Raw genomic sequence first — 13,873 nt, forward strand, 5'->3', positions numbered from 1 at the left:
TTTAAATGATTTAGGGTAGTGGTTAAATCATAAATGAAATGGCGGTGGAATGTTTAGGATGTTATCGGGATAGCGGGACATCGCGGGTTCAAACCCGGACTTGGGTTTTTTTTTAAGAACTACTTATATGAGGTAGTATTACTTTTCTTATTATTATTATTATTAATTATTATTATCATTATTATTATTATTATTATTATTATTGTTATTATTATTATTGGTAATATTATTATCATTAAGAGTAAAATTATTATTTTAGATACTATTATTTTTAGTATTATTTTATTATTAATATTATTATAATTATTACTAAAAGTATCATTATTTTTAAATTTATCGTTTTTAATAAAATTAGTAATTCTATTGAAATTAACATTTTTATTAAAAATTATTATTTTTATTATTAAAATTATCATTATTATTATTATTAGAATTACCATTATTTTTATCAGAATTAATATTATTTTTATTATTAGTATCATTAATATATCAAGTAAAGATTTTCTATATAAAAATATATTTATGATATAAAACATAACTACATTAATATCAATATTACATATTAGATAATATTGTAATGAGTAATTACTATATTAAAATTTAATATGATAAGTATTAGTTATATAATATATATAAATTCAATATAAATTTATCTATATAATATTTAATATAACAAGTATATTATTAATAATAATAATATTAACTTGTTTGATTACTATTTGGTGTTAATATATATATAAATGATATAGGTTCGTGATTCCGAGGCCAACCCTATACTTGTTCAATGTCGTCATATGTATTTTTACTACAAAATACAGTATGGTGAGTTTCATTTGCTCCCTTTTTATTTGCTTTTGCAATATATTTTTGGGCTGAGAATACATGCGTTGTTTTATAAATGTTTTACGAAGTAGGCACAAGTACTAAAACTAATTCTATGTGGGTTTAAACCAGAAATATACCCTTAGCTTGGTAACATTAAACTACTTGTCTATGTACGGTAGGCGCGAATCCTAAAGATAGATCTATTGGGCCTGACAAACCCCATCCTGACTATGGGATGCTTTAGTACTTCGAGGTTATTTTAAACACACATGATCTGGTGTACTTCAGAGGTAAAACGTGAACGTTAAGGCTTGTTACCGGGTGCCTACAACTAATAGAATACTTTTATACACTTGCGAGTGTACATATATTTATAAACGGGAATCTTGTGGTCTATTAATATATTGAAATGATTGATATGATAAACCTATGAACTCACCAACCTTTTGGTTGACACTTTTAAGCATGTTTATTCTCAGGTATGAAAGAAATCTTCCGCTGTGCATTTGCTCATATTACATGGAGTCGTTTATGGCATATTTAGGTCAGTACCTCGCAATGGGACCAGATGTTGATGACTTCGTCCAGGTGGATAAGGACGGGTCGTCACAAAAAATGATATAATATTTCAAACCGCTAATGCTAGCTATAGGGGAGGTCCACAAATCCGAGTGAATAATGTCAAAAGCAGACTTAACATTGGAACTAGAAACAGAAAAAGGAAGACGCACATGTTTCCCAAGTTGACACGCATGACAAAATAAAGGAGACAGAGTCTTATTACATAAAATGTCTTTATTTGAAATAAGTTTACGTAGAACATCATGCCCGGGATGACCAAGACGTTGATGTCAAGTGACAGGGCTGGTAACGAGAGCATGTTGAGGTGAGTGCGAGGTGATAGGGTATAGATCACCGGTGCTGTCACATTGGAGAAGAAGCTGGCGTGTCAGATAATCCTTCACAGAAAAACCAAACGGGTCAAATTCAACAGAAACAATATTATCACGAGTAAATTGTCGAACGGAAATAAGGTTTTTGACTATGTTAGGTGTTACAAGTACATTGTGTAGGTGTAGAGGTCGGTGGGGATTAGGTAACAAGCTATGGCCGGTGTTGGTGACGGGTATGGTATTCCCGTCACCGACGGCAACTGACGGATATTTGCAATGATTAAAAATGGTACTTAGATTATTAATACATGAAGTAAGATGAGTGGAAGCACCTGTGTCCATATTCCATCCTGCTGCACCGTAATCTTGAAGCGTCATGGTGCTAAAAGCATTAGGTAAAATGGTCTCTTGTGTTTGCGTACTAGGATCCACTGTAAATGAACCAAACTGAGGCTGTTAGGCTATAAAGAAAGCCTGATTTGTTGGGCCTGTTTGCTGGACAGAATGATGCGGCCCAATAGTGATTTGTGGAGGAAACTGTGGCGATGCAAAGGAACTGGGCTGAGCAAGTTGTTGTGGCCCGTAATATGTGGGCTGGACACGTTGAAAACCTGGTGGACTGGACAATAAACCTCGATGTGCTGGACTAATAGGCCCGTAAGTAGCAGGTGGTATTTGGGCCGAGAGGAATGGCCTGTTAATGGGAGCTTGAACTTGGGCCGATGGTTGTTGCAGTTGGGCTGTCAAGAAATTAATTAATTGGGCTTGAGTGAGACCAGGAGTTTCATTAGAATTAGGATTTGGAGCCTGTTGTTGTCTACGATTGGTTCCACCAGAATGGAGATATCTACAACGCTGTTCAAAACGACAAAAACCTTTTTGAAAGTTGCGGCATAACTCTTTGGATGAGGATGGTTGATTGGAAGGCCGAGAGCTTTGATTAGCTTGAATCACAAGAGCTGATGGGTTTGAGGAGTTGAGAGGTGATTCAAAGTTGACTCGATTTTTTCTGTTGAGTGTCATCTCTTCCATTGAGAGCATGGAACGTACAGTATTAAGGGATGGAAAAGGTTCACGATGAATGATGATATGTTTGGATGTGCATACGTCTCCGGTAGCTCGTTAACCGCATACATTACCAAATCATTGTCTTCGATTTTCCCACCAAGATTGCGAATCTGTGTAGCAATATTATCAATTTTACGAAAGTATTCTTCAACCGAAGTATTTCCCATATCAAGGCCACAAAGTTCAGCATTCAACTCCATGGTTTTGGATTGTTTGTTGTCAAGGAAGACTTTTTCAAGAAAAATCCACGCATCATGTGCAGTTGCGGGTTCGGAGTTGAGTAATCGCTCAAGAAGGGATGGAGATATAGTGTTGTATATCCATGTGGATACAACAGCATTTGCTTTGATCCAATCGGCATCCGTTAGTTCGGTAGCAGTGGGTTGACGAAGAATGAGATCGGAGACGTCGAAGCCTGCGCAATGCGTTGTGAACAACCGCTTCCAGTGAGAATAATTTACTTTAGTGAGGTCGAGTTTGACAGGCACGAGATGATGAACAGAGGTAACGGTATAAGTTTTGTCATATTTATTTGGTGCCATGATTAGGGTTTTCAAGTTGTTATTGTTTGTACGAAGAAGTTGAACAGAAGAGAAAAAAATAAATAAATAAAGAAGAAAGACGTGTAGGGAAAGAATGGTGGTTGTTAGCGTGATTTTAGGTAATGGGATATTGCCAGCTCGATACCATGTTACAATATAGATTGGCTGAATTGATTTGTGCTTTATTGACTTTCTCTCACAATACCAATTACATAAATATATAGATTACAAGGATTGTTCTAGACAGTGGGCCAAAGGCCATACAAAGAAATGGACTTAGAGGCTATAATTACGATGGGCTAACAGGGAGTTTTCCCACTTTTATTTAGCTGCGAATAGTGGCGACTCCACATAGAGTGGAGTGGGTTCAAAGGACCCCATTAGCTAAATTGTTTTATGTATAAAATAATATTAAAATTGTATAAAACACCACTAAATTCACAGATAAGACTCCATATAATTAGTGATTTTTATGGAAGTAAATAGTCATTCACTAGGAAATATTTTTACAAAGTATCACTCATATTGTTTATGACCCCATTGAGTTTTAATCCTAAAATCGCCACTGGCTGCAAAGAGCGTGTGACCATCATTCTTGTTATTTATCATTTACGGTATGTTTGATTACCTTAATTAAGTTGTTCAACGCTAATGCTAAAACATTCAACGCGTCCTCGTCACGAACATATTTCTATATTTCTATGTTGTACAAACTTTTTGAATGGCTCGCGTGAAAAACATTTAGAGCTCTCGATGTCCATGATCATCGCTCAACTTCCAAACCGACGTTGGGACTGTTATGGACACCAGGTCGACTTCGCGACCGGCGTCGGTTGCCGACTTCCCTTCCCCGACTGTGTAAAAAGTAGCCGTTGGTATTTTTTTTCTCCTATAAAATATGATAATGGAAGTTGAAATAGACTTTGTGGACACCTCCATCCATGTCATTGGTCAGTCAGTTTCAACTTCCAAAATAGAAGCTGAAATGGAAGCCGATGGACACCTCGTGCTCTTACATGATTGTGCACACAAAGTTGATTAACCATGTTATACAAGAAGACTAGCATAATATCATCATTACCTAGAGAAAACATGCCAAAGCATGTTCAGTTTTCCAATATATAGTCAATCGAGAAGTTCTCACTTCTCAAGTGAAACTCGTATGCATAGTGTTTAAAATGTTGCAAAAAGTTACATTAACATACAGAGTTTGATCAGGCGAATACTTAAATACTTAATCATGGATATTTAATACGATGGTGCAAATCTACCAGAAAATGTATGACCTTTTTTCCCATAACAACGCAAAATGGAAGTTTGACGGTATAATTGAAAAGAAATCCATATTGAAGTAACCACAAAAATAGTTTAAAAGTTCCACAACATTGTTTTATTTGATAAACAGAAATTAGGTATCTCGAAAATACATATAGTATCAGAGGCTACACACGAGATAGGTTTATGTTTTCTCCAAATCATCAAGACACCTGAAAATGATACATCAAAGAAAATGTGGGCATCACAAACACTTGTTATTGAACGACGTAGTGGGTATAGTATGTTGCACTCTCCAATACTACATAGCATAGTTACACATGTCGTTACAAATAACTGTATCTTAAAACAAATACCAGTATTAATATATTTACTTAGTTTATTAACAATCAAAACAAACCTACAAATATGTTGTGAACTCACGATGATCATTCTACAAAGTTATCCATTGTAGTTAGGTTATCAAACCCGCCCAATAAGCTGCTAAACTTACATACCCGCCAAGCGTAAACATTATCATTCCAAATAAAAGTAACTGGTTGTATCTCTTTCTTTCTATCAAAAATAACCAGTGAGAAAAAATATATGAGCATGTAGCCATATAAATAACTCTAAGTATACCATATGAATATTATTTAAATCCTTACAGTAGAAGAGCCAAGTATATATATCTTCTCCTTTTTACTATCTTGTGGTTACAAAATTACTCACAGTCAAAAAGTGCTCCAAGATTAAGTTTTATAACATGTATGACATAAGCCGAAGAACAAAGAAATTACCTAATGTTCATCTCCATGTCCATGTCCATGCCCATGTCCTTCCCAAGGATGCCTCCATCCCTAATTACGTAAACCAAAATCAAATAAAAGGTATGTCCGGCAGCCATTTATTTAATGTCTACCAAACAAGAACAAGTGATAAAAACATGTGTACGCTTTTGTTTGCGTTTTCCTTAAGCAGGTGAATTTGTTCTAATCCAAATATAACATTATTAATAGCTTTATCACAAGTGACCACCCAACCTCAATTGTTAGAATTCATTACAGGATTGAAAAGTCATTTTTACGGAGAAAACTATACAACAACAACAACAACAACAACAAAACCCAATACCACATAAGTGGTGTATGGGGGAGGTGAGATGTAGACAATCCTTCCCCTATACGAGAATAAAGACAAGTCATTTCTCCACCCAGAGTGAAAACAATCTCAAAAGTAAAGAAAGTCAAAACTATACAACAACAACAACAACAACAACAACAACAAAACCCAATACCACATAAGTGGTGTATGGGGGAGGTGAGATGTAGACGATCCTTCAAAGATAGTAAATTCCTCTTTACGGAGAATACTATACCCACACTTAAATTCCAATTACCAATAGCAAATAGTAAATGCCTCTTTACTCCTCTTAAAAGGTAGTACTGTTATTATTTTCAAAAGGTTTCCTTTTCATTTAAGCATAGTTTTATGACAAATAAAATATATGAGATGCATTAATGCTCACCAAAACTACAGGGCCATCTTGCTTTGCCCGATAAAGAATCCAAAACCTGCAAATGTGTAGTCTTAGGTAAGCTTAAGGAATCAAGGCCTAACATGCATCTCATAATGAAGGTCCATATTATTGCAATGTATGCATTGAATATTACATTGTCACAATTTATAACATGAAATGTTGAAAATGCCAATTGAACTACTGAAATCTGAGTTTTTAACATTTATAAGCATTTCCATTAACAAGCAAGGCATATCAAAAGGAGAATAACGAGGTATTGTACAACAAGTAGGAAAAAGAAAGTAATTGTTGGATAATTAACGCTTGTAGCATAATAGATAGACCTGTATATCGTGTCTTATGCAACATACCGTTGAATTAATAATAAAATATTTTGGTAACTGAAAATTTCATGAGTTCCTTTATAAAGCCCACAAAGGTGCTAATAAATAATAACCATAAATTGTGTTTATCGTTCCACTATACTAGCCATGCACGGAGTTTAAGCCTCTAAAACCGTTCCTTTTTATATCGCTACCACCATACAAAGCTTGCGACAGCAAGATTATAGACTATAGGGTCAATATACAATGCAAACCGTTTAGCCAGCCTAATAAGCTAAATGATAACTAAATAGATTTGTAATTGAGGTATATCCAATTTATCTTGAAACTTCCTCTGGGTTTATCAGAACACAACTCTAAAATTGTCTTTTTCAGTTCTTAAATTTGTTTCTTCACCTTCTAAAATGTCCTGATCTCTTATTTCCGTTTGTCATCAAGCCTTCATCTAATAAATGCTGACTTAACTATCAAACTACGTGTGCTTTCTTCAAGCATCCAATTGGCAAACATCATCTATTGAGATAACTAACAAAAGGTACCAATCGGTTTTTGGTCTTGGATATCATCTAACCATGTGAAACTGTGGTGTTCCTATTTATCTTTTGGCATCTAAGTCAGTAACTCATGACTGACTAATCAGTTTTAGTGTAGCCTTTCTCAAAGTTAGAAAAGACCATAAGACCATTCTAATCGGAAGCGTGACCCTTGCTCCAAGCCGTTGAAGACTCCATTGCTAGTAAGCTTCTTCACCAAGCGGTTGAAATGACCATCCTTCAAGTTTTCAATGTTGAGCATATTGAACCACGGATATGAAGCTTTTTTGTTGTACACAATGCATTATGAGGGGTACATTGTATTAATTAATTAATTTAAGTGGGTCCATTTGATGGTAAAGGGGTATGTCATGGATATTAGTGAGTGTGATGGGTTAAGTGAAAGGAAGAAGTTGCTGAGGTGGCGTTGATGTAGCACAATGTGGTTGTTTGACAGGTGTCATGGAAAAAAGTGGTCTAAACAGATTAAGTTTAACACTTGGTAAATTCATTCCTTTTTCGAGTATTGTGTATAACTGTATATGAACTCCACTTGATAACTCTGTATTGAGTCGGATCAAATTGGAGGGAGACGCTTGCAGTATTAACAATACGATAACATCATCCTAAATAATGTTTCAGCAATGCTGAAATTTATACTGCAAATACAGTTAAAAAATTTAAAATTACTGTTTCACTTGAAAGTTCAGAAAACCATATCTTTTTGCAAAAAATTGTATTTAACCATGAAAAGAGTATTAAACTAGAAACAATCTCCAGCTAAAAACAAAGTCAAAATGAAGACTGCAATCGTATGAATCTACAATTAGCCTTATGTAGTTAACTAATACACCTTGATTCTCATCAATATTGAACTTGATTAGATCTCAGTCCTCAGATCCAATCAATACAAAAGTTCAATGTTGCCCTAGAAAGTCAATACGTGGGATAAAGCACATTGATGAAATGATAATATATAGTAACAAGAAATCAACAGTATAAAAATGAATTGATGAGCTGATATACACAGGAAATGGTTGAATCAAGTTAAGGAAACCCTAAATTAAATAAAAGGCAGAAAAGGGAAATAAAAAGTGAAGTACCACATCATGGCGCACATTCCTTTGCCAGTAACGGTATGCCAACGTTTAGGCTGATGAATATGGACACCTTTGTAAGTGCCATTCCCATAACCTCCTCCTCCTCCTCCCATAGATCCACACGATTCAATTTAGGTTTTCTGGTAACTGTTTTGGTTTTGATTTTGGGGAAGAACAAATAGTGACAAAAAATGGAATACACTGATGGTACTCCTGACCCGACCCATCTATACGGACTCTTCTAATTTAAAACGGACGGGTCCAGTAAAACTCAAGTGCCCATTTAGATTTGCTTGTAATCTCAGGATAATAAAATAAAATTATGACATCATTTAATTAATGTATTGTACACGTCAGTTACTCATAGGTTATATTTTAACTATTAAATTTTGTAGTTTAATTAAGGATTAACTTGTCTAAGGTTGCAAAATTCCTATTCAAAGATTAATTGGTGGGAATTCTATCAGGATATAAGGAGTTATCGTCAATTCGAAGATTAATCAGAGATTAATCGAATTATATTTTATATATTTAAATATTAAATTGCATAAATTATATCTGTAAATAGTTTAGAAACCGTAAATATAAACACAAACTTTAAATTAATTATCTAAATTTGCTCATTTTGTTCAAAATCTCTAAAGTTCTAGTTTAAATTCATGTTAAGATGTTGATCAACTTTGACTTTAACTCACTTTGAATACCAAATTCGATTTTGACTCATTAATCGAAGTTGACCGAATAATTAAACGTATTTTGGGAAATTGAAACGGACTGCTCTTAAAAATGAATAATCGAGAATTAATTGGAGAGTAATCGGATTTTTTACATCGATGAACATGCCCTTAAGGGCTTAGGCATACATTAGAGTATGTTTTGCGCGGAACTTTTAACTTCTAGCTTTTATTATAAAACTCATGTTTAATAAAAGTTTCTTTTGATTTAAGGATCTTAAAACTTTTAAACAGAAGGGGAAAATTAAAAGCTACTGGAATTAGCGTTTAGTTTTTAACTTCTGATTTTTTTGTCAATTTATTTTTTATTTAACAGATTTGGTTACTCTACTAAACATCAAAATATATTTAAAAGCTAACATCTACCAGCTAAAAGCTAAAAACTACCCGATAGTATTGCCAAACATAACCTAAGGTGTATTTGGCGCACCAGCTTCTTAAAGCTTATAGAAGTTTGAGTTTATGATTTAATAACCTTCAAGTCATAAGTTTCGTTTGGTAGACATAAAAAAAAGTAGAGCTTACGAAAATAATAAGCTCTTAAAAAGAAGCTTCTCATAGTAGCTTATAAAAAAATAGAGTTTATGAACTCAAAAAAAGTTCAAGCTAATTCACTAAACACTTGTAAAAAATAGTAAGATCCGGTTATCAGTTAAATCATAAACTACAGCTCCAGTTCTAACTCATAAACTCATGCTCTAGCTATAAAACCCTAGCTTTGGTTAGTTTCCAAACACACCCATAGATAAGACTGCATAATTTTCATAAAGGATTAAAACGGTAAAGTATGTATAATGCAGGGGCACTGATATGAAATATCTTCGAAGGGTTTAAGCAGGGATTTCATCCAAACAGTTCGAACGACTCGGATCCAGTTCTTAGAGAATAATCTATAAAGATGTCCGGCGCTGCCAGATCATTTTTCCGGTCAACTTCCGTCCGTAACGCTGCCGCCAGAGTCACCTCGGAAGCCAAATGCAAACCCGGCACATCTCCATCTCCGTCTTCATTTCGCTTCTCAACAACAAAACCTAATTCCAATCGCATCATATTCAGGTTCATCACAAATTCATATGTGAAATCCCGTTATCTGTATTTTAAATTCTATAAATTAGTATTAGTATTTTAATTGAATCATATATTGGTTAATAGGTGTCCAGTTGAAATGAGCGCTTGCTTAGAAACGATGCAACCGTTTCATACAGTAACTGCATCCGCTTTGATGACGTCAATGCTTACTCTTTCTCGAAGTAGTTACGCTTTGCTTCCTCAAGGTGATTTAAATAAAATTATATATTATATACACTTTGAATAGTTATTGGCTTACTTAAATGCATACAATCTGAACTAAAAGAGTGTAAAGTTTACTCATTGTTTTTGTAATGTTGTCTATATCGATGTTCTGTTTGGTTTTTTTACTGTATGATTGATTGAATTATGATGCCATATATCTGTTGAAATAGTTACCTCGTTGATTAAAGAATGTGATAATAGAGTTTCAGATTGGTATAGGTAATACTTTTGAAGTTGGAGAGTATAGTATTTAACCTTAGAAGTGGATATTTAGGTTTCGTTTACTAGAATAATAACTAGCGAAAGATTTAATTTTTTATATAATGACATTTCGGATATTATTATTACTGTAACTTTTGATTATCGGCGCTCTTTATCTAACATCATATTACTCTTAAACTGTAAAGTCAAGTACTCAAGATAATCTGTTTACTTCTTTCTCGATCTTCAGAGGTTCTCAGTTTGAGACTTTTAGATGAATCCTATTTCATGGCCGGTTAGGCCGCGTACACCAGACTAAAAATACTCGCCATTTCGTATAACCCAAACAGGGAAATCCTTATCCCCTTCACGAATAGCATAGCATCGTACGTCTAAATTGATGTAGATATGGTAAGTAGGGTTTATGATGTGTTTTTATCACTTCTGTGTAGCATATGCAGCCAAGGGCAAACTAATAGTAATTCACCCCTGGGATTTTTAATATCTTAAAATTAAGTTTGCTGCTTTTCCTATCAATAAGCTGTTTGTTTCCGTTTCACACTTGATGGGATCATATATGTGAGATGATTCAGATTATCAGATAACTGTCCCTACCTGCAATAGTATTAAGACCTATCTATCTTGTTATTTGAGTTCGTAGCCATTAGGTGTTCTACATGGGCCAACAATCTAAATATCACAATAGAGCCTCGGCGGTGTCGTTTTCCTCCCTTTCCTCCCGTCTGTAACATTCTAGTCAGTAACTTAATTTTGATACTAGCCTCAGAGGTATCCTTTTCTTCCCTCCTTCCTGTTTTTTCTGTGTCTAACTTCTTCTCAAGTTTATGATACATCTGTAAGGAATTGAAACTTCTACACATAGGAGGCTTAAGCATCTAGGCTCCTTTTCAAATTCCGTTGTTATTTAAAACCGAACTTTACAGTTGTTGTCATGTTGATTTAGATTTCCACATCTTTTTCCCACTGGTTTGTAAAGATGGTGAACAATTGGTCCTTCGTTATGTCCATCAACACTTTATATCTTCATCATCATTACTAAAAAGTAAATATATATATCTTTCCGCCAACTCCACCTAAAATACTGTTTTGATAAGTTGACTTGCTTCATATGTAGGCGTTGATGATACTAGCTGAAGATCATGAAGAAAATGAAGGATAAATTGGATTTTGTTAGGTCCACTGAAATCTCGCTTAAATTATTACGGAGTACAAAATTGTGAAATTTATGTATTTTCATGTTATTTGGACAACAGTCTTCTTAATTGAATTTGCATTCTTGAATTTTCCTGATATTTAATTCCTATTAAGCCGTAGTTCTTTCTTCATGCTGTCTTTGATATGGATAACATAGTTTGCCCAGGGTTTTCTTGAAATTTGTGTGTGTGCGTACATATATATATATATATATATATATATATATATATATATATATATATATATATATATTTTATATATATATATAATTAGGAGTAACAAATACTTTTGTATGTAGATTCATGTAAGTTATGACCAATAAACTATTAAAGTTACTTGATTGACTATAGTATCACCTGCTCTAGTGACTAGTGTTGTGTCGATATGATATAAACTTTACCTTTTCCTTGTAATTAATTTTCTATGTTAGTTCTTTTTGACCCGTTAAGCGATAAAACTTTACACGAATAAGCCCATTTACATGTATTTGAGTCAAAATTGCCACCTCTAAGAGAACCTATTATTAGTAAAATTACATGAGGCATGATGACACGATCGATATATTGAAACAATAGTACATGATGCCCTTTCATGCAGAGCCCACCACCATGAACCATTAGATGCACCTTTTGAGTTGATTGGAAAAGATCGATACGCAAAAGATGTACAGTGGGACGATGTTGCCACGCTAGATTATTCTTTGGGTATATTTTAGAGGTTTGTTTTCATACTCACCTACTTTCCCTTCTGAAAAATTCAAATATTTCTTAAACTATCATTATCTCATTTTTGTGTCTGAAAATATAAGTGCTAAACGTTCAATAGATAGGAAAAATGAGAATATAATAGTTTGAGAAATATTTGGAGTTTTCAGAAAGGAGAGTAGGTGAGTATGAAAACAAACCTTTTAAATATATCCAAAGAATTATCTAGCATGACACCATCGTCCCACTTTATATCTTTTGCATTTGGATTTTTTCCAATTAACTTAAGAGGTGCATCTAATGGTTTATGGTGGTGGACTCTGCATGGAAGGGCATCATGGACTATTATTTCAATTTATCGATCGTGTCATCATATCTAATGTAATTTTACTAGTAATAGGTTCTCTAGGAGGTGACAATTTTTACCCAAATACATGTAAATGGGCTTATTCGTGTAAAGTTTTATCTCTTAACGCGCCAAACATGTACAAAGATTGTTTTTTTGTTAAGGTTAATGGAATTATAACACATGCGAGTTGCTTTTTAAATTGTCTTCATTGTAATTTGTAAGAAGAGCTGTAGTTTGGGTAAAAATCTCAACTGTCAATTACATATGCTAAAAATTACATTGTTTGCTCTTCTTCCCTTCCTTCATTGTAAGGAGTTACAGTGCGAGTATAAATTGCAATGTACTATTTTCGTTTGGACTTTTGAGGTTGAATAAACTCTTTAACTGAAAGTAGATAATTGTGGTCTTAATTGTATACATGACAATTTTTAGGAGCAGCAGGGTATTGCTATTCAGCTTATGGAATATTCTATATGTTGAAACTGATGTTTGGTTTTGTTAACTCTGTCAGCTTGCAATAAGGATTTGTGATGAGTGCTAAGAGAGAACATTGGTGCAAAACTTCTTGTAGACATTCTGAACGGAGAAGCGATCCTGGTCGTGTCTTCGACACTTAGACTTCACATTTGAAAAACCTATTATAAGCATCATCACTTGTCAGATTTATAAATAGCTTTGTTTGTGACATGTTGAACAAAAGGTGTCCTTAGTGATGCCCTTTTTCAAAAGAATCATGAATTATTATTCAATGTTCTCTTAATAACTTTCAGTAATATTTTCTTAAAATAAAAAAGGTAAAGACTTATTATTCGATTTGTTGGACAATTATTATAGAATGGAGAATGGAGATAGTACTTACAAATCTTTTGTTTCAAAGTTATATGCTAGAGAAGCATGAAAAATAAAATAAGTTATTGTTTTATTCATGGATTATCTCATCTTTTATTCTTTTATTTGGTAATTTTTTAAAAAAACAAACACCAATACTTCCACGAGTATACACAAATGTTCAACTTTAAATTTGAACTCACAAGCTCTTGTAGAGAGGGATACTTTAATACTGTGACGACCCGGAAATTTCTGACCAAATTTAAACTTAATCTTTAACGTTTCCGACACGATAAGCAAAGTCTATGAAGTTGAATCCTAAAATTCTTGAACTATTCAGTTACCCTTCGATTGTTCTCAACGATTCGCGAACAATTATATGTAAATAGATACATATACTATAACTTGAAAACGTAACAAAGTGTTAAGTAAATGATACTGTGCATTAAACTTATTGGTTTGATTATCTGA

At 33.7% G+C, this 13,873-nt stretch overlaps 2 protein-coding genes across 5 annotated transcripts; one reads left to right on the forward strand and one right to left on the reverse strand.

The window, feature by feature from the left end:
* Nucleotides 1-4,654: 4,654 nt before the first annotated feature.
* LOC139845004 (NADH dehydrogenase [ubiquinone] 1 beta subcomplex subunit 2-like) lies at nucleotides 4,655-8,279 on the reverse strand. The gene is made up of 4 exons (XM_071835222.1): nucleotides 8,082-8,279; nucleotides 6,111-6,156; nucleotides 5,383-5,442; nucleotides 4,655-4,815 (listed from the first exon to the last, which is right to left on the reverse strand). Exons 1-3 carry the CDS (start codon nucleotides 8,189-8,191, stop codon nucleotides 5,383-5,385), a joined length of 216 nt encoding a protein of 71 aa, XP_071691323.1. The 5' UTR covers nucleotides 8,192-8,279; the 3' UTR covers nucleotides 4,655-4,815.
* Nucleotides 8,280-9,624: 1,345 nt separating this feature from the next.
* LOC139845005 (protein NUCLEAR FUSION DEFECTIVE 6, mitochondrial-like) lies at nucleotides 9,625-13,415 on the forward strand. Of its 4 annotated transcripts, none has more exons than XR_011758157.1 (4): nucleotides 9,625-9,868; nucleotides 9,965-10,086; nucleotides 12,119-12,238; nucleotides 13,086-13,415. XR_011758157.1 is itself a non-coding variant. In XM_071835225.1 (4 exons), the coding sequence occupies exons 1-3, from the start codon at nucleotides 9,711-9,713 to the stop codon at nucleotides 11,459-11,461; spliced, it is 300 nt and encodes a 99-aa protein (XP_071691326.1). In that variant the 5' UTR covers nucleotides 9,626-9,710; the 3' UTR covers nucleotides 11,462-11,496; nucleotides 13,086-13,411. The 4 variants fall into 4 exon arrangements, 3 of the variants coding, with proteins under 3 accessions (XP_071691326.1, XP_071691324.1, XP_071691325.1); XM_071835225.1 differs by lacking the exon at nucleotides 12,119-12,238 and adding an exon at nucleotides 11,442-11,496 and having other exon boundaries at nucleotides 9,626-9,868; nucleotides 13,086-13,411; XM_071835223.1 differs by lacking the exon at nucleotides 12,119-12,238 and adding an exon at nucleotides 11,442-11,501 and having other exon boundaries at nucleotides 9,627-9,868; nucleotides 13,086-13,409.
* Nucleotides 13,416-13,873: the final 458 nt, after the last annotated feature.

This window comes from Rutidosis leptorrhynchoides, chromosome 4 (assembly GCF_046630445.1).
Source record: "Rutidosis leptorrhynchoides isolate AG116_Rl617_1_P2 chromosome 4, CSIRO_AGI_Rlap_v1, whole genome shotgun sequence".
Classification (NCBI taxonomy): Eukaryota; Viridiplantae; Streptophyta; class Magnoliopsida; order Asterales; family Asteraceae; genus Rutidosis; species Rutidosis leptorrhynchoides.